This window comes from Columba livia, chromosome 15, assembly GCF_036013475.1.
Source record: "Columba livia isolate bColLiv1 breed racing homer chromosome 15, bColLiv1.pat.W.v2, whole genome shotgun sequence".
Taxonomy (NCBI): domain Eukaryota; kingdom Metazoa; phylum Chordata; class Aves; order Columbiformes; family Columbidae; genus Columba; species Columba livia.
In genome coordinates this window covers 11,601,770-11,626,308 of record NC_088616.1, presented here as the reverse complement: position 1 = coordinate 11,626,308, position 24,539 = coordinate 11,601,770, and the positions used below count along the sequence as shown (strand labels likewise).

Here is a 24,539-nt window from a genome sequence, read left to right as displayed (position 1 = left end):
ATCAGCCCTTGGATGCCGGCACCGGGAGCTGCCGGTCTCCTTTAGCGCCGGCACCGGCATCGTCTCTTCTTCCCCAGTACAGGGTCCACTACTTCCCCTGCACCGGGGCTGACCCTCCGCCTTTCCCCTCATCCCCGGTACCGCTTCTCCTCCGGTACCGGTACCAGCCCGTCTCCCCGGTGGCACCGGAGCTGCTCGTCCTTCTCCAGCACCAGGACCAACCCTCCCCCGACTCACCGTGACGCCCCTTCTGACCCAGGTACCGGTGCTGCGGGAGCGAGGGACCCGTGGGGATGGGTCCAGGGCAGCTCCAGTTCCCTCAGCAGCTCTGGGTGATGGAGCTTGGGCAGCTCTTGGGATGAACTGGGGGCTCACCCACCACGCACACACCGGGGTCGGAGCCGTGGGGACCACCCATCCCGCCACCCCAGGAGTGCAGAGCCAGTGGTCACCCATGGGGACATCCCCCAGGGCAGGCAGCATGGGGAGGTGACACAGGGTCTGGGCTGTGTCCCTTTGTGGGGTGCGTGTGACTCCAGGAGGAGGTGGCAGCGGCCAGGCATGCGGCAAGGTGAGGGCTTTGAAGGTGAACCGCAGGCAGCCGACTCCTCAGCAGGCTCCCGGAGCCGATGAGCTGTGTGTGGCTCCCTCTTCCTTCCAAAAAACCAGGCACCGCAAGTCTCTTCTTCCCTAGTTTTATCCGAGGACCTTTGGATGAGTTCTCATGCAGTGGGCTCTCACGGAAATCGCACCTTCCATGGTGCAAGAGGAAAAACACCAGAGCCCTTTGGGGCTGTGCAGAGGAGCCAGCCCCACTGCTGGAGTGCTGCAGCCTGCAGCAAAGCGCTTGGATGGGTCTCAGATCCCAAATTCCAACAGACATGTCCATCAACCAGGAGCTCACCCCGGGGCTGCGCCCGGCGTGGAAGCCCCATGTGGGGCCAGTGCTGGCGGTGCTCCTGCCCGCTGGATGCTGCCGCTATGAATTAGGTCAGACTTTCATCCCGGGCAGGCTCAGCTCCCCGCTCCAGCCCTGGGGATTGATGATTTGTGGCAGGCGCCCGGGCAGGGGAGGAAGAGGATCTTGCTACAGCACCATGGGGCGGAAGGGAGCCAAGGACACGCCATGTCACCGTGCGGAGAACCAGTGACGTGCTGTTTTGAAAGCACCTTCCTTATGATCCACCAAGATCAGAGGAGCTGGCTGTCAGGAAAGGCTCCAAACAGACTCAAGGGATGTACACACCTTCAGGGCGCAGATTTTTCAGCCAGTGGAAGGAGTTACAGTGGCCACCAGGACTCCATGTCTTGGCAACATCATCTGCCCGAACATCTGCTGCTGACCAGAAAGCCTTTTCAGAAGCTGAGCCTGTGCTAACGGAAGAGATGGGTGAACCAGCGGATTCTTCCTCTGGTGACACCAGGGCTGGGAGCCCTCCTGTGAGCTGCAAAGACCATGCCACGAGGGACACAAAAAACTCAGGAAAACAGGCAGAGGACGAGGAGGCACAAAGGCAACACGAAGTCCGTAGTGGAGGCAGAGCTGAGCTCAGGCCCTGGGACAGCACAGGGTGATTGTGAGACTGTGGGAGGGGTCCCTGGGGGACCAAAGAGGGTGCTGGGTGCTGAGGCTGGCTGGCTTGGGGCATCCCAGCAGGTACATCTGCCCTGGAGCTGTTTGTGTGGTGCCAAAGCTCCTCACCCTCTCAGCAGCATGAAATCCACTCCACTATCCACTAGTAAATCCCCTGAGAAGGAGCGTTGTGATCTGGAAGTGGGAGCAGAAGATGCAGCAGAAGATGGAGCTGGGATGCCGAGCTGCCCTTCCCGTCACTCAGAGTTATGTCCTGAGCTTGCAGTGAGACTTTCTTCAGAGCGCCACACTCCTTAATCACAGGATAATGCTGAGAGCTCTCCAATTACAGTGCTAATAACCACAGCAATTTGGTTGCTGTAGTGGTATATTGTGGAGATAATTAGATGAGGGATTTCCAGCCTGTTTGGCTGGGTGACGAAAGCCTCCTCTGTGCCCAGGCAGAGCTGTGCCACCGTCCCTGCCAGCAGTGCCAGCCCTCCGCCCCCACCACCCACACCACTCATCAACTGGAGATGACTGCTGGCAATTAATTTTCTATTAGCTCTCTCTGATTTCACAACCAGAGCATTTTGGGGTTGATGCTCAAAGACACCAGCCAGTCCAGGCTGCAGCCTGTCTCTGTGTCAGGTGAAGTCCAAGCCCTGAATCTGAAGCAGAGCTGAAAGCAAGGAGTGGAAATTCGGAGCCTGGGTCCAGTGGAGAGTCTTGCTGATGTTCATGGATTTGGTGTTTTGAAGAGCAGTGAGAAGGGTTGGCAGTCATTAGGATGTCGTGTCCCTGCCCAGCTTGAGCACTCGCAGCTCTCAAGGCTCTGCAGAGATGTCACCTTCCTAGGCTGGGTGTCCCAAACACCAAGTCTGAAGCCAGTGCCATTCCCATCCATCCATCCATCCATCCATCCATCCATCCATCCATCCACCCATCCCCCAGCCATGCCCACCCAGCTCATCCCCAGCGCTTGATGAAAATATTTGCAAGGACCTTCCTATGCAATTTCTCCTATAAGGAGCAAAGAGAATCCCCCCACCTTGCACATCCCTGGGGTCACAGCTGGGGACGAGCTCAGGCTGAGTGCTGGCACCGAGGAGCCAGCTCCAGGGGCACCTCTGGGCTCGATATCTGCTCTCTGAAGCCTGAGCCAGCAGCAAAGCTTTTGCTGGAGCTGCTCCATGTGAACCCTCCATCTCAGGGTGCTGGTGGCCCAGCTGTGGCACCCAGCGGGATCCTTCCCCAGTGTCCCCACAGGTGGCTGCATATCTATAGCCCCCGCTGTACTTGGTGTCCCCATCAGATGAAAACTCCCATACAAACTCAGGCTATTATTATCTTCGTCTTCCACTGTGCTAATGGTCTCTCAGGAAACCGTCATCTTTTTTTTTTTTTTTAGCTTTTAAAACCCACGGATACCAGAGCAGTGGTAACGAAAAGCCAGGCACAGCGGAGTGGAGCACCGAGATGAGTGCAGGGAACCCAGTGTCCCCCTGAGCCGGCGAGGACCAGCCAAGGAACAGCCTCAGGGCTTGCTGGTAGGCATGGCTGTGCACTGGGGAGGGTGATGGGCGGCACTGGGGAGACTGGGGATGCCTGTGACATGAGGTCATTGAGAAACCTGCATGATGAGGGGCAAATGTGGGAGTCCTGGCTTCCCCCACCTGCTGTGCTTGCATGGGAGGTATACAGGGTCCTGCAGTGTTAGGGAAGGTGTCCCTTCTCTGGCCCAGCTTCACCACTCATTTTCTTCTGCTCAATCCCCATTTTGGTGCTTTGCACGGTGCCCCAGACTACTCCGTCTGGCTGGGGGTGCCAGGGTTTCTGCTGGGTACTGGGTACCACCAGGGTAATCATCCATGGATTATTTGGGGTTAACAAGTGGCTCCTGTAAATCAGAAGCAAAGCAAAAGCCAAGAAGCGTGAGATTATATAAACGGCGCTGGAGGCAGCTGCGGCACAGCCTGTAATTAATTCCTGGCAGTGAAGTGCTTTGAAGATGCCGGGTGCCGCAGATGCGGGTGTGAGGCAGCCCGGGGGGCAGTGCCGATGGCAGCAGGTCCTGCTCAGCCCTGGCTTGCTGGGACCATGTCCCCCCTCCTGCTGCAAGGATGCTGCAAGGGGAAGGGGAGGTGATGGAGCTCGAGCAGCCCACAAACCCACTCAGGAGGCGGCCAATGCTGTTGCTTTGGCAGGAGTGCGGTGATGGAGGGATTGCAATGGCTGTTGGAGACAGGACAACACTTTGCCATGGCTTGGAACACTCTCAGGGCTACAGAAACTTCAAGTGTTAGGAAAACTTTTGTGCCTCTCCAGTAAAACCAGAGATTACTGAGCCCCTGTTCCAGAGCATCCCTGTGCTGAGCTGGGGCCACAGTGCAGACTTGTTTCTGCTCAGGTTGATGCATCAAGCAAAGGCCAAACCACTGTGGGTTAAGCAAGAAACATTTAGAGGAGTCAGAGAATCCTGCCCGCTGGCGTTCATCCCTCCTCACAGCCCCCGCACCCACACTGGGACCAAAATAACGTCCAGGAGTAGGAAAATCGCCCTTGTGTTGCTGCAGGTCTGGCTCACAGCTCCAGGTTCTCAGAAGCCCTGTTGCTAATTGCCCAGCTGAGGTTTATCCTCATCACACAGATGGTTCCCGCACACTGTCCCTGAGCTCACCCCACCGTGGTGCCTTGTCCATCACGTCCCGGCCGGGAAGTGCAGGGAGAGCCACCAGCCTCCTGCCTGCTGGAAGCCCCAAGCGCATCCCGAAATCAGGATCACCCAGCCCACGGTGACAGGGTTCCTGGGGACACCCCGCTCGCTGGCTCATGGCGGTGCTAATGGGGAAGACAGGATCGGGGCAAGGACACAATGTGACACAGAGCTGAGCTGCTTCTTCTCATTCCCCCAGCAGCTCCGGCACCATTGGCAATGCGAGCGATGACAGACCAGGCTGCGGCGGCGGCGGACACCTCTCCAACCCTGTCACCGTCCCCAGGCTCGCCTCGGTGCCGGGACACTGACGGGCCAACACCACATCCCACCACCATCAGGGAAGATGGCGGCGGCCGGGATGGCTGCAGGCTCGTATTCACCATGGATGGGGACACAAAGCCTACCCTGTCACCCCAGCCCAGGGGGATGCTCCTGGCTGACCTCCCACGGGGTCCCCAGCCCCGGCTGAGCCCGCCCAAGTCCTGCACGGCCCCGTCCTCACCCAGCGTCTCCCCATCGGAGAGCCGGGCCGCCCTGCTGCGGCTGCGCGAGGCCAGGCTGGAGGAGACCAGGAGGCGGCTGTCGGAGGCCGTGCAGGAGCCGCTCAGCTGCCTCAGCCGCCTCATGGCCGAGGAGAGCGGCCCCGGAGCCCGGGCAAAGGCGGGTGCTGGGGTGCAGGAGGTGGGGGGCAGCCGTGGGGCTGGGGGACAGCGGGCGCAGGACTGGAGCCCCTGGGAGCCTGCCCTGAACTGTCGCTATGAGATCTGCTCCTATGGGGACGTTATCCAGGTGGTGGAGGTGGCACAGCAGGATGCCGAACCCCGGCTGCTGCCACCCCCCAAGGAGCCGCAGCCGGTGCGGTCGGGGGGCACAGTGCCAGGCAGAGCCCTCGTCTCCATCACCCTCCTCGCCTACGGCTACTTCATCCTGCCGCTGCCGCCCTACGCCGCCGGCCTCTGCCTGGGACTGGTCTGTGGGCTGGTGCTGGGCTTCCTTGCCATCCTCTTCCTCCTCCTGCCAAAGCCTGCACCAGCAGCACGGGGATCACGGGGACGCCTGCGCCCTGAGCTGCTCCCAGGGGAGCCACGGGAAAGCTGTCACCTACAGGTGGGTGTCAGGGATGGGGTGCTGGGTGGCAACTGGAGGGGACCATGGGGTTCAGGATGCAGCACGCAGGGGTGCTGAGTTGCGCAGCACAGCAAGGAGCAGCCAGGTCCCTCTGCCCCCATGCAGGGCTGGATGAACCAGCTGCACATCTACGACCCCGAGCTTTTCCACCCCTCGCTCACACACTCGGTGCTTGCCACGCTGGATGGGGCCACCCTCAAGCTCTCCTACCCCAAGAGCAACATCCCGCGCCGAGCAACCTTTGAGGAAGAAATCCTCGATGTCACCTTCATCAGCCACTGCTGCTATGACCTGACCGATGCCAAGGTGAGCCCGGCAGTGCAAGGGCCCTCCCGTGGGGACCCCCGGCACGCTCAGCCTCACTGCTGCTCTCGGTGCTGCAGGTCTTCCTCTGCCCTCCCAGCCTGGCCCGAAAGCGGACGTGGAACAAGAAATACCCCATCTGCATCCTCCTCCCTGAGCCGGCAGATGGAGAGTGCTGGACCCGTGAGCAGCACGACACGGAGCTGCAGGGGGATGAAGGGACAAAGAAGATGCTGGTGCCAGGCCAGGACGTGCCGGGGGACGGCAGGGAGAGGTGTCTGTACCTCTTTGGGCGGACGGGGAGGGAGAAGGAGGAGTGGTACCAGCACCTCGTGCGAGCCTCCCGCGGGACCCCTGGCAGCAGCCGTGGTGACACCAGGGCAGGTGAGATGTGGCCAGTGTGGCTTTGGCTTTGTGCTGGAACTGGTCCAGGGCAGGAGCTGGATGTGTGCCAGGGCCATGAGTCCATGGTAGGCAGCGGTGAGCATGGGTGGATGGAAGAGCCCAGAGCAGAACTGGGAATGTTTGCAGCAGCAGGGAGAGCCCAGAAGGTCCCCCTCACTAGTACAGGGTGGTGACAGGTCACTGCCATCATTGATGAGCAGCATGTTACCTCGTGTGCATTGTGCTGAACAGCACGTCACATCATCTCTCAGTCCATCCTGACCCACTCGTGTCCCCAGGGACAGGGCTGGCTCCGCAGAGCAGCGGCAGCAGCAGCGGAGGGAGCACCGAGGACATCCCCTCCGCTGTCCCGCCCAAGGACCTGTCGGGAAGCGTCCGGCAGCACATTTTCCTGGATTACAGCACCTACATGGCCCGATTTGTGCCGGCGCAGGCAGGGGGCAGCCCGGAGCGGAGCCCCTCTCACAGCACACTGGGCAGCCCCACACCCACAAAGGTGAGTGATAAATTTGGTGACAAGTCCAGCACTGGGGTGGGACACGAGCATAAAGTGGAGGCAGACAGACCCTGTGTGCAGTCATTTCCAGTCCTGTGGCTCGTTTCCTCCCTCCTGGCACCGTGGTTTGAGCAGCTGAGCGGTGGGGCAGGGAGCACCCAGCGGTGGGTCCCACCTCAGCCCAGGGGCTGGTGGCTCCTGTCCCCCCGCAGCTCGGTGAGGACGGGCGCAGCAAGGCGGGCATGGCCTGGATGAACGCGCTGGTGGGACGCATCTTCTGGGACTTCCTCCGGGAGCAGTACTGGGCCGAGCAAGTGTCCAACAAGATCCAGAAGAAGTTGAGCAAGATCAAGGTGAGAGGCAGGAACATCACAGCACCCACAGGAGCCATGTCCCCAAGGCCCCACAGTGGGTGTCAGGCTGTGGTGACCATCCCCCTGTGATTCCCCTCCATCAGCTCCCATATTTCATGAACGAGCTGACGCTGACAGAGCTCGACATGGGCACATCTATCCCCTTGGTCCTCAGTGCTTCCAACCCCACCATCAATGACCGAGGTGAGAGCCCCATGGAGCAGCAGGGACCTCCATGGCAGCTGTTTGGAGGTGCCAGCCCGGTTCCCGAAGTAGGAGGGCTTCGGCAGGCACACAAGCAGCCCTTGGCCCCACGGCACTGACAGGGGGGTCCTGTCCTCTCCCTGACAGGGCTCTGGGTGGACATGGAGGTCACCTACAGCGGCTCGTTGCAGATGACACTCGAGACGAAGATGAACCTCTGCAAGCTGGGGAAGGAGAGCACTGCAGAGGAGAACAGCCCAGCAGAGTCAGGCGGAGAGGGGTAAGGAGGCTGTGGATGGCTGGTTTCACCCTGCTCCTCCTCCTGCCTGAGCCAGGTGAGAGGCTGCTGGCCCTGGGACAGCCCTGTGACGCTGCCGGAGCTCATAGGGCCAGGCCACGGCTGATCCTACTGGCAGACAGCGATGCAGAGTCGTCCAGCGCTGGCTCCTCCGACGAGGAAGATGTCACCGCTGCAGAGCCCATGGGAGCCCTGGGGGAGCGGGTCCCCCCACCTGGCACAGAGGGGTAAGGGGCTGTTGGGGTCTGTGCTGTGGGGAGATGCCAGGGGAGAAACAGTGCTGCACCAGCATGGCAACTTGGGGACGGCTCCCCAGGAAGGCACACACGGGCACCCCGGCACATCACAGCACTGCAGCACGTCATGGTAGCCCTTCCCAGGGGACTCCTGTCCCACCGGGAGCACACCGGGCTGGGAGATGCCAAAACCCCACGTGGCTCTGGGTCTCACTCCGCTGCTGAGCCGTGGTTCCCCTCGCTTTAGCCACGTCAGTGGAAACAGCACGAGCCGGAAGATCCTGCGCTTTGTGGATAAGATCGCCAAGTCCAAGTACTTCCAGAAGGCCACTGAAAACGAGTTCATCAAAAAGAAGATCGAGGAGGTTTCCAACACTCCTCTGCTGCTGACGGTGGAGGTGCAAGAGCTGGCGGGCACCTTGGCCGTGAACATCCCCCCACCACCGACAGACCGTGTCTGGTACCGGCTCTTCTTCCTCCCACGCGGGGACCCACGCATGTCCTGCCAGCCCTGTGTGCTCCCTGCGGCTCAGCTGAGGAGCCAGCGCTGGCGCTTGGGGACACGACACTTTCTGCCTCTTTCCTTTCCCCATGCAGGTACAGCTTCCGAGTCCCACCTCGGCTGGAGCTGAAGGTGCGCCCGAAGCTGGGCGAGCGGGAGGTGACCTTCCTCCACGTCACCGAGTGGATCGAGAAGAAGCTGCAGCATGAATTTCAGGTGCCTGTTCTGCTAAAGGGCTCAGCAAGCCCCCTGGGCAGCAGCAATAGACAGACCTCAGTTTGGGTCAGGGTTATCTCTACAGAAAGCCAGCATCTGATCTGGTCTATCCAGCTTCAGACAGTCAAGAAACGTGACCTGAGTAACCAGCTGTGAGGGCTGGTGCTCCGAGCACTGGAAAAAGTGGTTTTCTCCCAATATGTGCAGCCCTGCCCTGAGCAGGGGGGATCAGAAGTGCCAGCAGGTTTGGGAGATTTACCACCACAAGGTCAGCAATTTCCCATCACACGGTACCCGCTGGTTTGTTTTCTGCCTCTCTCCTTTAAGACCTCTGGTCATAGAGAAGAAATGTCCCCACGGATATTTAGGTACCCAAATTCCCCCAGAATCTGCCCATTTGAATGACTTTGAAGTGCTTGTCCCTGCCTTCTGCCCTGACTGCCCTTGAAGCTGCGCGCACGGGGAAGCAGGAGAAAGAAAAATGGCTCCTGCTTGTCCCTGCCCAGAGACATTCAGGGCTGGGAATCCTCTGAGGACAATTGCTGACCAGGGACAGAGCCCAGGACCTTCTGTCACAGCCCCAGTCTCTGACCCAAGCTCCCAGCAGATGTGTCACCAGTCAGGTAACAGCATTCAAAACCACTTACTTGTTTTTTTCTGGATTCCTCCTTTCAGAAAATTTTGGTGATGCCGAACATGGATGATCTCATCATTCCCATCATGCGCCCTGGTCTGGATCCTCAGCCACCCACTGGGGACCTGACGAGGGACCCGACAGCCAAGGGAGAGCTGCGGCTCTGAGACACAGCCCCAGGACAGGGCAGAGACACTGCATGGAGCTCAGGGACCTCGTGGGGACATGGGGACAGCCAGGGCTGTGCCATGGGGTCCGAGCTTCTCGGTTCATCTCATTCTCAGCACCTTTGTAGATGAGCCTCTCTAAATCCTGCAAGCACACGTTCAGAGCAGAACCAGCCCCAGGGCAAAGGGTTTGCTGGAGACCTAAGAGCTTTGCCACCTCCTGCCAGGCTCCCAGGACTCCTGGTAAAGGGGGAACAGCTCTGGAGCAGTGGAGGGCTGGGCTTTCCACCAGCTGGTTCCCAGAGGGGGTGCAGGATGCCCAGATCAGTTCTGCACTGAAGGAGCTGTGATCACCAGTGTGAATTTTGGGGTTGTCCTGTGCAGGGACAGGAGTTGGACTTGATGATCCTTGTGTGTCCCTTCCAGCTCAGGACATTCTGTAATTCTGTGATTGCTGATACAAGACATCACAGCTCCAAGATGCATCACACCCACCACAGAGGCAGCTGGACTGCGAGGAAAACGCGGGTGGGAAACAAGTCCAAAATCTGAATAAATGAATCAATGCCCGGTCTTACCTCACAGCCGACTCATTGTACATGAATTCCCACATCTGCGGGGGATGGTGAGGGCTTGTGCAGAGAGAAGTCCACAGGTCATACATTCAGGTCAGCAAAAGGAGTGTCTGGGTGTGCGTGTGTGAGACTGGGCAGAGGCAGGTAAGGCGGATACCTGGTATTCCCAGTAGAAACTGGGGCAGAAGCGGAAGAGGAAGCAGAGTCTTCCTCTGGAAGAGGAAGCAGGGTCTTCACCATGGTTTGGGTGAACACAGGCAGTGGGAAAAAATTAACTGGGCAAAGGAGCAACAAGATCCAGAGGACAGAGCAGACACCGGGCTGTCCCAGTTAGTACCTGCCCACATGGGCCAGTCCCAAGTGCTCATTGTCCCATCCCCACCTGCTGAGGAGCCCAAGGACACACAGGCAGCACCGAGTGCAGGCAGACACCCCTCCAGAAGGACAACAGGCAGCAGGCATGGCTTGACACCCCTTTATTAAAAGTGCCCCGGTTGGTAGCTTTGCAAATCTCAGTCCTCACAGCTCTTCCTGCGCGCTCGGCTTCGCCTTCACCAAGTGCTTCTTCTGAGGGCCCTGGAAGAGAGCAGAGAGCAGAGCTCTGGGTTAGCAGCACACAAACCTGAGCTCTGAGGCTGTGGCTGAGTTGGGGGCAAAGCACAAATGCAGCTCTGGCCCCTTTCTGTTGTGCATGGCAGCTCCTGGTCTCTGCTCCCCGGCTCTATGCTGCCCTTCCTGGCCACCCCGGGGCCTCCTCAGCCCTGCAGGAATCCGGAGCAGGACATCATCACTCTTGCACAATGGGTTTGATTCTCAGGACAGCACAAAAGCAGCCAGAGAGTGGCAATGAATGACCAGCAGTCGGGGGATGGGGAGGGGAGTAGTAATTGTGCCGGTGAACGTTACCAGGAGCTCAGCACGGTGCTGCCAAGCTGCTGTACAGGCCCTGGAGAAGGGAAAACCTCCCCTGGGGAAAGGTTCTCATCAGCCAACTTAACAGAGCCTGAGGGGTTTCCACCAGCTAAGAAAGGGGGTTGTTCTGGACCAACTGCAGCAGGTTGCAAGAATTACTGATGTGACTCCACTTCTAGGCAAACGTAAAGTTTTAACACAGTATAGATGGGGGAAACTCTCACTCCACTGCCACTCCACTCCACTGCAGAAAACAGAAAACATCTGCAACCGGGTAAAACCCCCTCCTGTCACTAAGATCCACATCGCAGCTACTCAGGACTTGCAGCAACAGCAAGAACAGAAGATGGAACAAGCTCCTAGCACTGAGATAAAGAAAAACAGCTTAACCTCTAAAGAGCTCTGCAAAGGCAGTGCGCAACAAATCCCCCTCCCAGGGCTGAGGAGGCTTAACCGGCTTCACACGGGATTTCCAGCCGCCAGGCCAGACCCAGACACGCTGACGTCTGCACGGTATCCAGGCAGTTGTTTCTTTCCTTTCTGCTAGCTGAAGACCTGCCTTATTTAACACTTCCTCCATTCCACATTCAGATTGGTGTAGGTTGCAAAACTATTCATGAAACTCTGCTTGTTTTTAAATTTTTTTTCCCCTGGATTTAAGAAAGGTATACTGCCCAGCCTTTTTGAAAGCTTCCTGACAAAAGAATTGCAAATTTGGGTCTGAATTTGACCCAACCTTTTCCTCTTAAGAACATTAATGTTATAAATCATTCCAAACAAATCAAAGCAGCGCACATTTACGGGTGAAAGGGACCATATGTCCAAGGCAGCTCCTGCCAAGTTAACTGCTTGTTTAAAAATCCCATGGTGAATGGAAACTGCTTGGCCATATGGCATATTATTTGCTAGTTGGGTTGTCTTGGATCACTCACACAACCATCGTGTTCTTCCTTAGCATAATATTTGCCGGGTGAATTGAATTCGTGCCTGTCTTTTCTGCAAAACAGTCCACATCACTCATTATACGGAGAAGCAGATGCTTAGTTGGAGTCAGTTGGTTGCTTTAGCCCCAGCTGAGCGCACGGGCCGGGAGCGGGAGCCGGCGTGGAGCGTCACTCACCATGAAAGCTCGCTTCTCCTGCGCCGTCTGGAACCGGCCGTGCCCAAACTTGGAAGTGGTGTCAATGAATTTGAGTTCGATGTTTTCCTGAGCCCGGCGGCTCGTGTGCACCAGAAGGGACTGGAAAAGAGGAGTCACAACACATCAGGCTTATCTTTACAGAAAATCTGATGGAAGCGGGATTGAAATATCCAAGGAGCATCCTTTAGACAGTATTGGCATGAAAATCTGCATTCTCAGAGAAACACCCTGGTGCTCACAGGTGCTTTGGATGGCAGAGCAACTCATTTGAGCTACAGCCCGTCCCTCCCCAGTGCCGCCACCTCTCACCTTGCGGAGGGTGAGCACGCGCTTCTTGGTGCCCACGACGCAGCCCTTCAGCATGAGGAAATCATTGTTAACCTCCCCATAGTGCGGAAATCCACCCTGTGGGGAGAGGCAGAGGGAGGTTGGCAGGCAGGAGAGCTGGGTGGGCGCAGGTGACCATGTGTGGCTTTTTCTAGGGAAGGAGAAGGCAGCAACTGACAGTCCCTCCAGCTAAGGATACTCTGCACCCTTCAGGGCTCCCACTCGGGACCAGCGCAGCATCTCAGCCACACGAGATCCCAGGTGAGGAGCATCCCCTGCAAGCTGGGGAACCAGCAACATGAGTCCTGCCATGGGGATGTGGGTGAGCAGAGAGTAGAGCTGCCTACACTCCCCAGTTAAGAGTTTTTAATAAATGAAAGTGAATTGTTAAACCAACTAACAAATATTTATCTGTTAAATAAGAGATTTTTAATGTCACTTATATGTCTTTTTAAACAAAGTTCTCAGTTCCTGCCTAGGTCATCAAGTGAAAATGAAATGTTGGGATGTACCAATGGGCCTAAAAAAACAACTCACAGAGATGGTTTTCCATGTCCAAAACACAAGGAAAGGAATCACTGCATTTCTTTCAGTGAATTACCTTCAAATCATTTCCTACGCAGCTGTCTCCAGCCCAGGAATTACTCCTGTAGCTCAGATTCCTGCAACCCAAGCCAGTCACTGCCCTGTTCCCCTGCCAGCTCTCACCAGAGGTGTGATGGTCTTCTCCGTGACGTCGTAGTGCGTCGAGGCGTTGTTCTTCACCACTTTGCCGTCCTCCACGTGGATCCCATGGCCGATACGGTAAATCTGGGAACAGAAAGGAAACGGAGCTGGCGACTTTCACAGCCCCTCGGTGAAAGATGTGGTGGGGATGATGCAGTTTTTAGCAAGATGCATCCCCTATGATGTGTCCCTTGAGCAGGGAACAGGGAAAAGCACGGAGAAAACAGCTCTGCACATCTTTAGGAAAAAATCTGAGTAGCTGTGGGGGACAGAGGCCACCAAGCAAAGCAGGATGGGGACAGGAGGGGAGGCAGTGTAGGTGCAGTGGTGCCCCGAAGGTGCCCATCAAGGCTGTACCTTCTTGTTGAGCTCAGTGCGGTGGTGGTAGCCCTTCTGGCCAGCCCGAGCGATGGAGTAGCCAACCCGGGCTGGGTGCCAGGCCCCAATGCAGGCGACTTTGCGCAACCCCTTGTGCGTCTTCCTGGGGAGCTTCTTGGTGTGCCAACGGCTCGTCACCCCTGGGAGAGTGACGGGACAGGACGGTGAGAACAGCAGGGAGACTCAGGGCTGGTGTCTGAGCACTGGGGAGGGGAGCGGCTCATTGTTCTTCTGCAGCTTTTGGAAAACACCGTGTTGGAAGGAGACCAAGAGCTGTCACCGCTGTGAGAGGCCAGAACACAGAACTGTTCTCGCTTCCCATGGAGCTGATCAGGCTGTGACGTGTTGCTGCTGAGCACATCCCCGCACAGAAACACCCACACCTCACACACAGAGGGTTTGTAGAAAATGTGATGGCTTTACCCACTCCCAGCACCTCGGAGCCTCCTGGGAGGACTCAGCACAGCCGACAACATGGATTTTACTGAGATTAAGGAAACCAACCTCTGCTACAATGGAACTGCATGCCAAGGTTGAGATCCAAAGGCTCTTTGCAGTTAAGTTACTGGGGTCTCAGCACAGCCAACACTCCTCCAACACTGGGGCTACATGAGAAGGACAGAACCAAGCCCCTGGTACCTTTCATCCCTACCTTTCATCCCATGTCCCTTGGTCACACCAATGACATCAATCATCTCGTTCTGGCTGAAGACACTGTGCACAGAAACCTGCTTCTCTAGCCTCTCTCGAACCCAGTCAACCTTCTCAGGCACTGTCCCGCCGTTCAGCTGGATCTCCATCACATGGGCCTTCTTCTGCCGCAGCGGCAGCAGCTTCATCTGCAGTGAGACAGTGCGTCGGGGGAAAACATCCCTCAGCTCCCAGGCACAAACATGAGGGCAGGAGCACATCACCCACCACTTGTGAGGGGCACAAGGGGTGAGCAGGACCAGCTCTTCACCACCTCTTCTTATCGCATCTCTCACAACTCCTTGTCCCCAAGACCAATCCCCCAATCTACCAGTGCTTCCATTCCTGGCAGGATCTGACGCACATCCTCTCTCCAGGGAGCACAGAAGCAGTCCAGCCTCATCCTACCCCAAGAGTCATGCACAGGATGCAGCGCTATGCTCCTCAGCACCATCTCTCCTTTGCTTCTGCTCCACCTCTGCCGTCAGATCTATTTCTACTTCCCACCAAGAGGTGCCTCTGCTCTCCCCCATTCCCCTCTCCCTGCACAAAGCCCCTGCCAAATCGCCACAGCGGGACTTTGAGAGTCTGTGCCCGACACAAGTGAAGCTTTGAGCCAGCTTAGCTCTTCCCCCGACTCCAGAGCAGCCATGAACTACGAGGATCAACATGAAAATGCGTCTTGTGTATCCAGCAATCAGCATCTGGCAAAACCCTGCCGGCCCACGGGTTATTTTTGCCAAGCATTTGACAACAGTTGCTAATTTGAGGTGATCATGGGGCCTCGCTGACATGGGGCTCAGCACCTGCTGAGGCTCTGCTCTCCATGGCGTGGGTGGGCTCCCCAGCAACACCCACCAAGGAGCTCTACTGAGCCCGGCTTAACGGGACAGGGCTGGTGCCAGGAATCAGCTGGAAAGGTCAGGCAGCACCTCGCATCGCCTGCGTGCCCTGTCCCACACCGTCTGCCTGCCCAGCCTCCATGTCACCCTGTGGTTCCCAGGCCCCCACCACACTCCCAGGCTGAGGAAGACCCTGACCCGCCCTGCGCTCTGACCTGCGTGTGTACAATGACACGGATGACCTTGCAGTACTTTTTCATGGCCGCAAAATCCTTCTCCAGCTGCCTTTTGCCATCCTCATCTTGCCATTTTTTGCAGTACTTGGTGAATGCCTTCTTCTTGCTCTTGTGCCTACAAGAAGAGCGTTTAACATCCAGCAGAGCTGAGCAGTGAAGTGCTGCTCCTGAGCCAGCACAGCATGGGGGGACATGGGGACAGATCACCTAGCCAGGGACTTCCCCAGAGGCACAAGGTACCTGTGGATACCTGAACCTCACCTGGCTGCCAGGGCCACGACACAGGGAAGAGGAAAGTGAATAATAAGCTGTGAAAAGGGCTGGTAATTCAAACATTTTTACATGAGGAATCCAGTTGTCTCCCACTGACTGGCTTGGTGCCATCAAAATACAAGCACAAAATCAGTGGAGAAAGGAGAAAACAGCCCCAGACGGGGATGGGAGGCATGCGGTGGGTGGATCTCAACGGCACTTGTGCAGGAGACATGATTCCTACAGTTACGAAACCCATGTCTCCGTTTTCCTCTCTGCTGGTGTGGGATTTGGGATGTTGATGTTTACAAGGGCCAGGGGGTCACATTCTGCATCGATTTTCCCCCTGATAAATCTGGTTTTATTCCCTTCATTGGATGACTCAGCTCAAGTATTCCAATTTAACCAAGAGTAGATGGGCCCGACCCACACAAAGGAAAACGAACCTGCAGCACTCACTGCCATATGATCTTGTAGAGAGAGCTCACTCAGTTCAACTATTAGAATAAATTTACATACGTATACGCTGATTCCCAGCATCAGACTGTTTGCAGTATCTCTCTGCATGACTAAATAAATCGCAGTTTCACTCCAGCCCAGAGCCAGCTGCCGGTAGCTGAGCTGTTTGCCATGGCTGTGACATGAGGAGCTGCAGGGACTACCCGCAAGGGACCCCCCCAGCCACAGAGATACGTACCAGTTCTTGTAGAAGCGCCGCCTGCACTCATCACTGATGTGCTCAGCAAAAACTGTCTTGAAATTCCTCAAGCCCTTTGGTGTTTCTACGTATCCCACGACCCCCACCACCACCATCGGGGGTGTCTCAATGATGGTCACGGCCTCCACCTCCTCCCTTTTGGAGAGCTCTGCAAGACAGCCAAGGGAAACAGAACTCAGCATCATTTAGCATTGTTCACCACACTGGTGTGGGGGCACCCAGGAACCCCCAGACTCAGCTGACGCTGGCTGTGATGTGGCTTTTGGCCATCCAAGATCTGGGCGGCATTCCAGGAGATAACCTGGGAGCTACACGCTCCACCTCCCATTCCGAGGAACAGCTTTTCCCACCCAATCCACTCCTGGCTTTGGCTCCCTGCTTCCCCCAGCTGAGCCTTACTGAGCCCAGGCCTGTGCACCTCCCGCACGGTGTGTGTCATGCCGGCTTTGTAGCCCAGGAAAGCCGTCAGGTGGACCGGTTTGCTGGGATCATCCTTAGGCCACGTCTTCACCTTCCCACGGTGGCGACGGCTCCTCTTGTGGGGGAGGAAGCCCAGGTGGCCATGCCTGGGGGCAGAGAACTTGCGGTGGGACTGCACAGAGGAAGAACAAAACACACCAGCTTCACATTCAGGTCCTAGAAGACACCAGGACCCCAAGCACAACGGGAAATCTCCCCTTTAACATCAGGGAATGCTGGAGGAATTCCGGGTCCTCCTCAATTCCAATGTAACAAACAAGAATTCATAACAGGATGGGACTTTGTTCAAGCTTCCATCATGCGTATGGAAGAACTGAGTAAATTCTTAGACAAATGATGCCCATTAAATAAAAAACTTGAACATGATCTCCCTCCTCTGCTTGAGGACTTTGAACAAGAAATATGTTCTTTAATAGATCTGCCCTTCTGTGATGTTAATTATAACGACTTATTTTGTATTTGGCAGCAACAAAAGGGCCTGCTCAGGATTCATGGGCTTTGTGCCGTCACGGCAAATGGCACCAAATAAGCACAGTTAACGATCAGAAAAAAAAGGGAAAGGACGCCCAAAGGAATCAGTAATAAGAACAAGCACAAGTTAAATATGCACCTTGAAAACCAAATTAGAAGAGCTAAATATATAAACCCCAATCGCAAGGTCATGCTGAGCCAGGCAGAGAGAAAGCACCAGCACTGCAGAGACATGGACACAATTGGCTTCCAGACAGGGAACGGGGTTAGTTCTACATCCACTGCAACTCTCTCCTTGCTAAGATCAGTCCTGGCACCTGGTTGCACTTTCCACCAAGCTTATTTTCCAGCCCAAGTGAAGTTATGTTGAGTTTGAGTCCATTCCAGCCACACTAATGTCACCGGTATCCCAGTCCTGTCCCTCTGCACACAACAGAAAGGTAGCGGCACCGAGCGTTACAAACCATGGGATGTCTTCGGCCTCGACCAGCAGCAGCAAGAGGCCGTCTGTAAATGCCTCCCCTGTCTAATACTTAAGATGGTTCTTGCCCTGAAGACACAAATTTAGCTACTCACTTCACCCCCTGCGATATTAATTTCGCACCCGGCCAAGCTGGCAGGTCGGACGGCCCATGGCAGAGCGATAAAGGTCAATTTCCAGTGTCTCAGTTTACGCCTCTCCCTCCTAAACAACTTAAACGTGAATGGCAGCAATTGGGATCATTCCTAACAGGGACCTGCACTCCCAACGCTGCAAATGCCCAGCCAGGCGCCCCAGGGTTGGTGCAGCACTGCTGCGGGTAGAGACAGCGATGCAGCGTGGAGGAGATTGGTGTCTTACCTGAAGTAAGAAGTGCCAGGAGCAGAGGAAACGGCCTCAAGTTGCACCAGGGGAGGTTGAGGTTGGATGTGGGGAACAATTTCTTCCCCAAAGGGCTGTGGGGCATTGGAACAGGCTGCCCAGGGCAGTGGTGGAGTCACCATCCCTGGAGGGGTTGAACAGACGGAGATGAGGTTCTCAGGGACATGGGGTAGTACCGGGGTGTGGTAGCGGTTGGACTTGATGATCTTGAAGGTCTTTTTCAACCAAAATGATTCGATGATATGACGCCACGCTGCGGCCTGAGGAGGACGCGAACTACATCTCCCAGCATGCACCGGGCTGAGCGGCGCCTGCGCAGAGGGGCGCGCCCTGACCCCGCTGCGCCGCCGCTGTGCGCGGTGCCGCCATCTTGCCCGCGCCGCCCGCCGGTCCCGCCGCCGCCGCCGCCATGCCGGAGGACAGGGACTGGGAGGCGTACAAGGTGCCGCCGACCCGCACCCCGGTCGTCGAGAGTACTACGTCGGTGCCCAACCCGGTCACCTTCTTCCAGGCCGTCTTCGGCTATGTCGTCGAGGCGCCTGTCACCTTCGTCCGAGGTACCGGCGGGTCGAGCCCCTGCCCCGCTCCCGGGGACCCCTTTTAGCGCCGGTCCGCGGGGCGGGTGGCTGCGGGAGCCCGGCCGGGACATGGCACGGGGACAGGCACAGGGACGGGGGACTGGCACACGAAAGGACACAGGGACATGGGACACAGCGCGGACACTGGGACAGACATAGGATACAGAATGGACACAGGGACATGGGACACAGCGCGGACACTGGGATAGACAGGGATGTGGGAGACAGCACGGACATTGGGACAGACACAGGGACATGGGACACAAGGTCACAGCATGGACACTGGGACACAAACATGGGACATAGCATGGACACTGGGACAGGCACCCAGAACAGACACAGGGACACGCACAGCAGGGCACATGGGGGCCAGAAACCCTAAGTGGCCACCCACAGCCCCAGGCTCCGGTGGCCGGCGTGTGCCAGCTGTGTGACCACGGGGCTGTTCGCAGAGTGGATCGAGCGCCAGCAGGCCAAGAACAAGTTCTACTATTACCACCAGAAGTTCCGCCGTGTGCCTGATCTGAGCGAGTGTCTGGAGGGTGACTACCTCTGCTTCTACGAGGCTGAAGCGCAGTGGAGGAGGGACAGGTACAGTTATCACCCGGGTGTCCCACCCCTGAGAACTGCAGCAGTTGGCTCAAACTTACAGCATTTTTGTGGAGTTTGGGCAGCAGCTCCTGCCCCCCCCATTACCAACATCCATTCCATAGAATTCCTGAGTTGGAAGGGACCCACAAGGATCATCAAGTCCAGCCCCTGTCCCTTGCACCCGACAACCCCACGGTTCACACCATGGGTCTGCAGGTGTTCTCCAAATGCTTCTTGAATCATGTCAGGCTTGGGGCCATGATACCTCCCTGGGGAGCCTGTTCCAGTGCTCCAGCACCCTCTGGGTGAAGAACTTTTCCTCATGTCCAGCCTGAACCTCTCTGGCACAACATCTTGCCATTTCATTGCCCAGCTGTCCCCTGCACACACCTGAGCTGAGCCAGGTGGCTTTAGGACGTGTGCTTCTGCCCTGCCTGGTCCCTGCAGGACCCACCAGGATCCTGGCACAACCCCAGAGCTGACCTTCCACAGGGCATCGTTGCCCCTTTGTTAGCTTTTCTATCATCTCTGGGCTGTTATTGCATTTGGCATCATCCTCCCCGCAGGATGGTTGATCAGGAGATCGTGGAGATTGTCCGGGAGCGGCTGGGCGCCTGCAAGCAGAGGGAGGGACCCAACCAGTTCCAGAACTGTGCTAAGGAGATGGAACAGCTGGCGCAGGTCACCAAGGCCTACCAGGACAGATGTGAGTACAGATGTGCACACAGGACAGATGTGCGCACAGCAACAGCCTGTGCAGCTCCAGGGAAAGGGGGTTTTAACCCACCTCCCAGCCTTCACACATGACATGGCTCTATTTTTAACTGCTGAGGGAGACTCTTCAGACATTTACTTTCTTTTTTAGATGGTGATCTTGGTGTCCATGGCAACGCGAGGACTTGCCTGATGAAGCAGAAGCACAGGATGATGGAGGAGAGGAAGGCACAAGAAAATGCATCACAGTAGATCTGAACGGTTTAACGCCTCCCTCCACAGTGCTCATCTGATACCGCAATGTCGCATCTCGGATGCTGTGACCTCAATAAACATCTGCCACACAGCTGGAATCTAGACTAATTCTTTGAAGAGATGTGCAAACAGAATTCTTGCTTTTTCAGCTCTGTGTTCAGCTTTGAATTGCAGTTGACTGTTATGGTCCTCTGAACCATGCCAGCCCTAACTCCAGTCACACCAGCTGCCTTAACGGGGATTTCCTTCCCCTCAGGACCTGTCCCCACCTCCACAAACCAACAAAACCTGTGCAGCCCAGCACTGGCAGAGAATTCCCTCCATGGGACAGCACATCATCCTCAGTGCTGGTTCTACACCCCACTTAATACACAATTAAATAGTATCAGCATAATGTGAAATGCTGTTTCATCCCACAGATGTTCAGGCTCTGGCCCATAGATGCCAACCTACTCAAATCCCCAGCAGAGATTCAATCCATCTGCCCAACGCATTAACCATGCCATCAAACCAATTAAGCATCCAGTCAAACCAATTAAGCATCCCATCAAACCAATCACTATTTCTTGTTTGCTCATCACTTTATTGTCTTGGGCAAAACCCACTTAAGTTGTTGCCACAGCAGCTGCCTGGGTTCTCTGCACTGAGACTCTGGTGTGGGTCTTGGCCAGGTGATCAGTGAACTCCTGCAAAAATAGAAGAAAAACAGCATTTTCTTAAGCCACAATCATGGGTTTCTTAGCACTGCATCCCTTTCCAACAAAGTGTGTATATGCAGGCTGCAGTGGTTCAGATATAACTTGCTTTACTTAATATTTTGAAGTTCTCTTCCTATTTCCTTTGCCCACAAAATGCAATTTTTAAGTATTACTCAAAAATGCATTTTGCAAAGTCGCACTCTACTTGCCTGCAGTTCTGCTCTCCCCTTACTACACCACAAATTATTGGAGTAAAGCATCAGAACTTTACAGGGTGCAAAGAGTAAGATGTGAGCTGCAAAGCGCAGCCATGCTCTTACCTGGTACGGAGACTTGGTGAACACCGTCTCTTTCCAGAGATCTGGGGTCAGGTAACTGTAGGTTTTGGAGATGGCATCAAAGGTGGCTTTTGCTAGGGACAGGACACAAAGGTCACGCGTCACAGTGATGATGAAAACCCACTCGCTGGGACCCACCCGCACAGCTCCACATGTGTGGGGTTCAGGAGGAACAGGGAGACACAGCGGGGTCTCTCCAATATACACACAGAACTCAAGTTTCTCTCTCTCTCCAGTTACGACAATTACACTACTTCAAACAAGTGCAATCGCGCAGATTGGGAGATTTTAGGATCACTACATATATAAAAAGACAACTTCTTGTCATTAACCTTCACAGAACTTCAGTATCGCATACAGCAGGTCTAACCTGCACTATTAAAAGGCATCAGCCAAAGTTTTTTGCTTTACTTTGACACAGATTTAAAAAAACACTACAGAAATGGGTATGTCACATCCCTGCCACTGACAAAAACGGCAACATAAACAGCAAGGTCACAACACAAGAACATAAAATACATCTTACCGAAGTTGCCAAGGGTGGCAGTGCAGCCCCTGGCTGAGGTGTAACAATCGTCGATCCCAGCCATCATCAGCAGCTTCTTGGGGACAGGGGCAGACACAATCCCTGTGCCACGGGGGGCTGGGATCAGCCGCACCAGGACAGAGCCGCACCGGCCGGTGACCTGCATGGACACAGTGTGTCACGGCTCCCAAAGAAGCCACAATAGCACAAGTCCCAAGCCTGGGCAGCCACCCTCACCTTGCACGGCACCGTGTGGGGTTTGCCGATCTTGTTCCCCCAATATCCACGTCGTACAGGTACGATGGATAATTTGGCCAGAATAATCGCCCCACGAATGGCTGTGGCAACTTCTTTGGAGCATTTGACACCGAGACCAACATGGCCATTATAGTCCCCGATGGCAACAAAAGCCTGGAATTGAAATGAATGTTTAGCAGCAGCTGCACTTCACAGGACTCTAAACTCTGTTCCTTGGGGTCTCTCATGGGACAACCCATGGTGCAAACAGTCACACCTCACAGTTCAAAAGCCGTTTTTCCCCTTACAGCTCATTCTTGAGTCAAAACCAGTTAAACAACTGGGATTCCAATCTCTGCTACAGCCTCAGACTGGTCCAAAGTCCCAATATATTTCCAACCAGCATTCCCTATTGACAGGTAAGGCTCTCTCCCCTGAGAAGCCAACATTGCCACACAACTGCGACTTAAGTTTTGTGCTAGGGCTGTTTCAAGGAATGTTTGAATGTATTGCTAGGATTTTAAAGCCAATACAAAAACTCTGTAAGCTACACAAGCCCATCTCCATACCAAAATATTTACTACAGAGAAAAATAAAGTTATTTTATTTTAATTAATTCATCAATATAATACCAAAAACAAAAGTTAACTCACAGAGTTTTCAAGGTGAGAAAACAGAAAAACAAGGTTACCTTAAACCTGGTGCGCTGGCCAGCACGAGTCTGCTTCTGCACTGGCATGATCTTCAAAACCTCATCTTTCAGAGAGGACCCCAGAAAGAAATCAATGATCTCTGACTCCTGCAAGATTCAGTCATTCAATCACATAACGCCACACTTTTTAAACGAACTGAACACAGCTAGTAAGGCTATGACAATTCTATCCTATACCAAGGTGTTTAAAGTAATTGCTACTTAAGCGTGTTAAATTTCGCAGGCATAAACTTATTCTAGCTTGCTAGGCAGCCCAACATGGCAAGTTAAATTTTCTTTTCTTCCACCAAGCAGAACTATTACAAAAACACTTGAGCGATGTGTTGCCATCTCCACACAAGTGGGACTGCAGCACACAAAACCCACCACGCTGCACTACAGTGACTGCATCAGTCCTGTGTCTTCAACTGAACATCGGTCGCATCTTTAATGGAAACACACTCAACCTGAGTGCCCTCAACTGCAAACACAGCAACTACTGGCCATGTTGTAGGCTAGATTAAGACTCAGCTAGGCACTACTTAGACTGTTACAGAAACTCACCTTGATAGGAAGTGAGAAAAGATAGATCTCCTCAAGAGACTTGATCTTCATATCCTTGACCAGGCGACCAAGCTTGGTGACAGGAATCCACTGAAAAAGAAACCCGTGGAAAACGGTCAGCGACAGCACCAGCTGCCTGCACCTCACGGGAACAGGCTCTTTTTTACTTTAATTTTCAGCAAGGCAGCAGGGCCCCTCACCACAGACTCCCCCCTCCACCCGGCCCCGCTCCGTCCTGCTCCAAACCACCAGGATGGGCCCCACACGGCCCCTCCAGCCCCAGGACCCACTTACTTCCTTGTCTTCGGCCTTGCCTCCACGAGCTCCACGGCCTCTTCCTCGTCCCCTCCCGCGGCCGCGCCCGCGGCCCCGCAACCCGGTCCCAAAGCCGCCGCGGAAGCCCCCTCGGGCCGCTCCTGCACCTCCCGCAGCACCGGCGTCGTCCGCCATTTGCTAGAGCAGAAACAGGCGCGTTAGCCGGGACACTGCCCCGGGAACCGGCGGCAGGGCCCGGAGATGACCGATACGGCCACCCCAGCCCGATGAGGGTGGATGGACCACGGGCCACCCCGCCATCACACCCGCCACACTTACGTGTTCCCTCAGGGTAGAAGGCCGCGCCTCCTTGCCGCCCGCAATTTATAGGCCGTGGAGTCTCGCGAGAACAACTCCTGGCTGTGCCAGCCCCGCGCGCTGAATGAGGAATACACCGCGGGGCAGAGCGGCGCGTTCCGCTCGCTTATACAGGGTGCGGGGCCGGCAGACCTGGCGCCCGCCGTGCGCATGCGTATATGATGGGGCGCGCACGCCCCGACCTCTTAGTTTAAGGGGAGTCGCGGGTGAGTGCGGTTGGTCGTGGTTTTGGGGGCATGCGGGGTTTCCCCTCTTATATGTTCTTAACATCTTGAAAAAGACTGGTGTCTGGGCTGGCGTCGGGCGGGCACTGGAGGGTCGCGTCTTGGTGGGGTTGTGTTGACTGGGGGCGCTAGGCGCGGGCTGAAAATCACTCGGGATCTCCTGTGGCCCCCGGTGAGATAACTGCGCCAACAGCATTGGGAACATTAAGCTTATTGCCCACGGTGATGCGTGGGGAGTGAAACCCATGTTCCAATAACCCTGTGCCGGGCAGGCGCCGGGCCCAGCGCGCTGGGTAACGCGGTGCTGAGCTGCTTTTCCCTCGGTAGGTGCGGGATCCGCCGGCCCGTGGAGCTGGGCCGTGTCCTCCCGAGCACAAGCCGCCGGTCCCGCAGCGTGTCCTACGGAGTGACTCGTCTGCTCCCTGTGACGATGAGCCTTGCAAAGGGGGTGTTGTAATAGCCGATTCAGTGATGTATTTTTATATACAATAAAAGATGAGTTACCCAAAAGCTGGCTTGTCTATTTGTTGTTCCCTCTGCCTGAAAATCCTGCATTTCCTGGTGGATGGCACTGGGAAATCGCTTTCTTGGGGCGAGGGAGCGAATGGTGGTCTGGAAAACGCCTTGGAGCGCTGGGCGGCGGTGC

The 24,539-nt window shown here is 55.7% G+C and overlaps 4 protein-coding genes, 1 long non-coding RNA gene and 1 other non-coding gene across 7 annotated transcripts; 4 read left to right on the top strand and 2 right to left on the bottom strand.

Moving 5' to 3' along the window:
- Window positions 1-34: 34 nt before the first annotated feature.
- On the top strand, window positions 35-9,816 carry LOC102091047 (testis-expressed protein 2). Its single transcript, XM_065031240.1, is given in 13 exon segments — window positions 35-259; window positions 2,985-3,123; window positions 4,492-5,399; window positions 5,526-5,726; window positions 5,804-6,107; window positions 6,407-6,778; window positions 6,781-6,977; window positions 7,082-7,181; window positions 7,329-7,461; window positions 7,569-7,706; window positions 7,963-8,175; window positions 8,313-8,433; window positions 9,109-9,816. Coding segments are annotated over 11 exon segments (2,796 nt in total). The 5' UTR covers window positions 35-259; window positions 2,985-3,123; window positions 4,492-4,508; the 3' UTR covers window positions 9,235-9,816.
- Window positions 9,817-10,270: 454 nt separating this feature from the next.
- RPL3L (ribosomal protein L3 like) lies at window positions 10,271-17,584 on the bottom strand. Its single transcript, XM_065031244.1, has 10 exons — window positions 17,447-17,584; window positions 16,431-16,623; window positions 16,011-16,179; window positions 15,041-15,176; window positions 13,946-14,132; window positions 13,273-13,433; window positions 12,898-12,999; window positions 12,172-12,267; window positions 11,842-11,961; window positions 10,271-10,385 (listed from the first exon to the last, which is right to left on the bottom strand). Exons 1-10 carry the CDS (start codon window positions 17,447-17,449, stop codon window positions 10,329-10,331), a joined length of 1,224 nt encoding a protein of 407 aa, XP_064887316.1. The 5' UTR covers window positions 17,450-17,584; the 3' UTR covers window positions 10,271-10,328.
- A 575-nt stretch (window positions 17,585-18,159) lies between these two features.
- On the top strand, window positions 18,160-20,080 carry NDUFB10 (NADH:ubiquinone oxidoreductase subunit B10). Its single transcript, XM_065031246.1, has 4 exons — window positions 18,160-18,401; window positions 18,875-19,013; window positions 19,580-19,719; window positions 19,879-20,080. Exons 1-4 carry the CDS (start codon window positions 18,254-18,256, stop codon window positions 19,977-19,979), a joined length of 528 nt encoding a protein of 175 aa, XP_064887318.1. The 5' UTR covers window positions 18,160-18,253; the 3' UTR covers window positions 19,980-20,080.
- A 464-nt stretch (window positions 20,081-20,544) lies between these two features.
- RPS2 (ribosomal protein S2) lies at window positions 20,545-24,416 on the bottom strand. 2 transcript variants are annotated; one of them, XM_021300650.2, is made up of 8 exons: window positions 24,398-24,416; window positions 23,331-23,489; window positions 23,037-23,126; window positions 22,473-22,580; window positions 21,782-21,955; window positions 21,545-21,704; window positions 21,001-21,092; window positions 20,545-20,668 (listed from the first exon to the last, which is right to left on the bottom strand). In XM_021300650.2, the coding sequence occupies exons 2-8, from the start codon at window positions 23,484-23,486 to the stop codon at window positions 20,588-20,590; spliced, it is 861 nt and encodes a 286-aa protein (XP_021156325.2). In that variant the 5' UTR covers window positions 23,487-23,489; window positions 24,398-24,416; the 3' UTR covers window positions 20,545-20,587. The 2 variants fall into 2 exon arrangements, with proteins under 2 accessions (XP_021156325.2, XP_064887317.1); XM_065031245.1 differs by lacking the exon at window positions 24,398-24,416 and adding an exon at window positions 23,631-23,665.
- Window positions 23,738-24,403, top strand: LOC110365988 (uncharacterized). The gene is made up of 2 exons (XR_002425966.2): window positions 23,738-23,875; window positions 24,221-24,403. It is a non-coding gene; the product is annotated as an uncharacterized LOC110365988 (long non-coding RNA).
- Window positions 24,028-24,152, top strand: LOC135575530 (small nucleolar RNA ACA64). The gene has a single exon (XR_010466487.1). It is a non-coding gene; the product is annotated as a small nucleolar RNA ACA64 (small nucleolar RNA).
- Window positions 24,417-24,539: the final 123 nt, after the last annotated feature.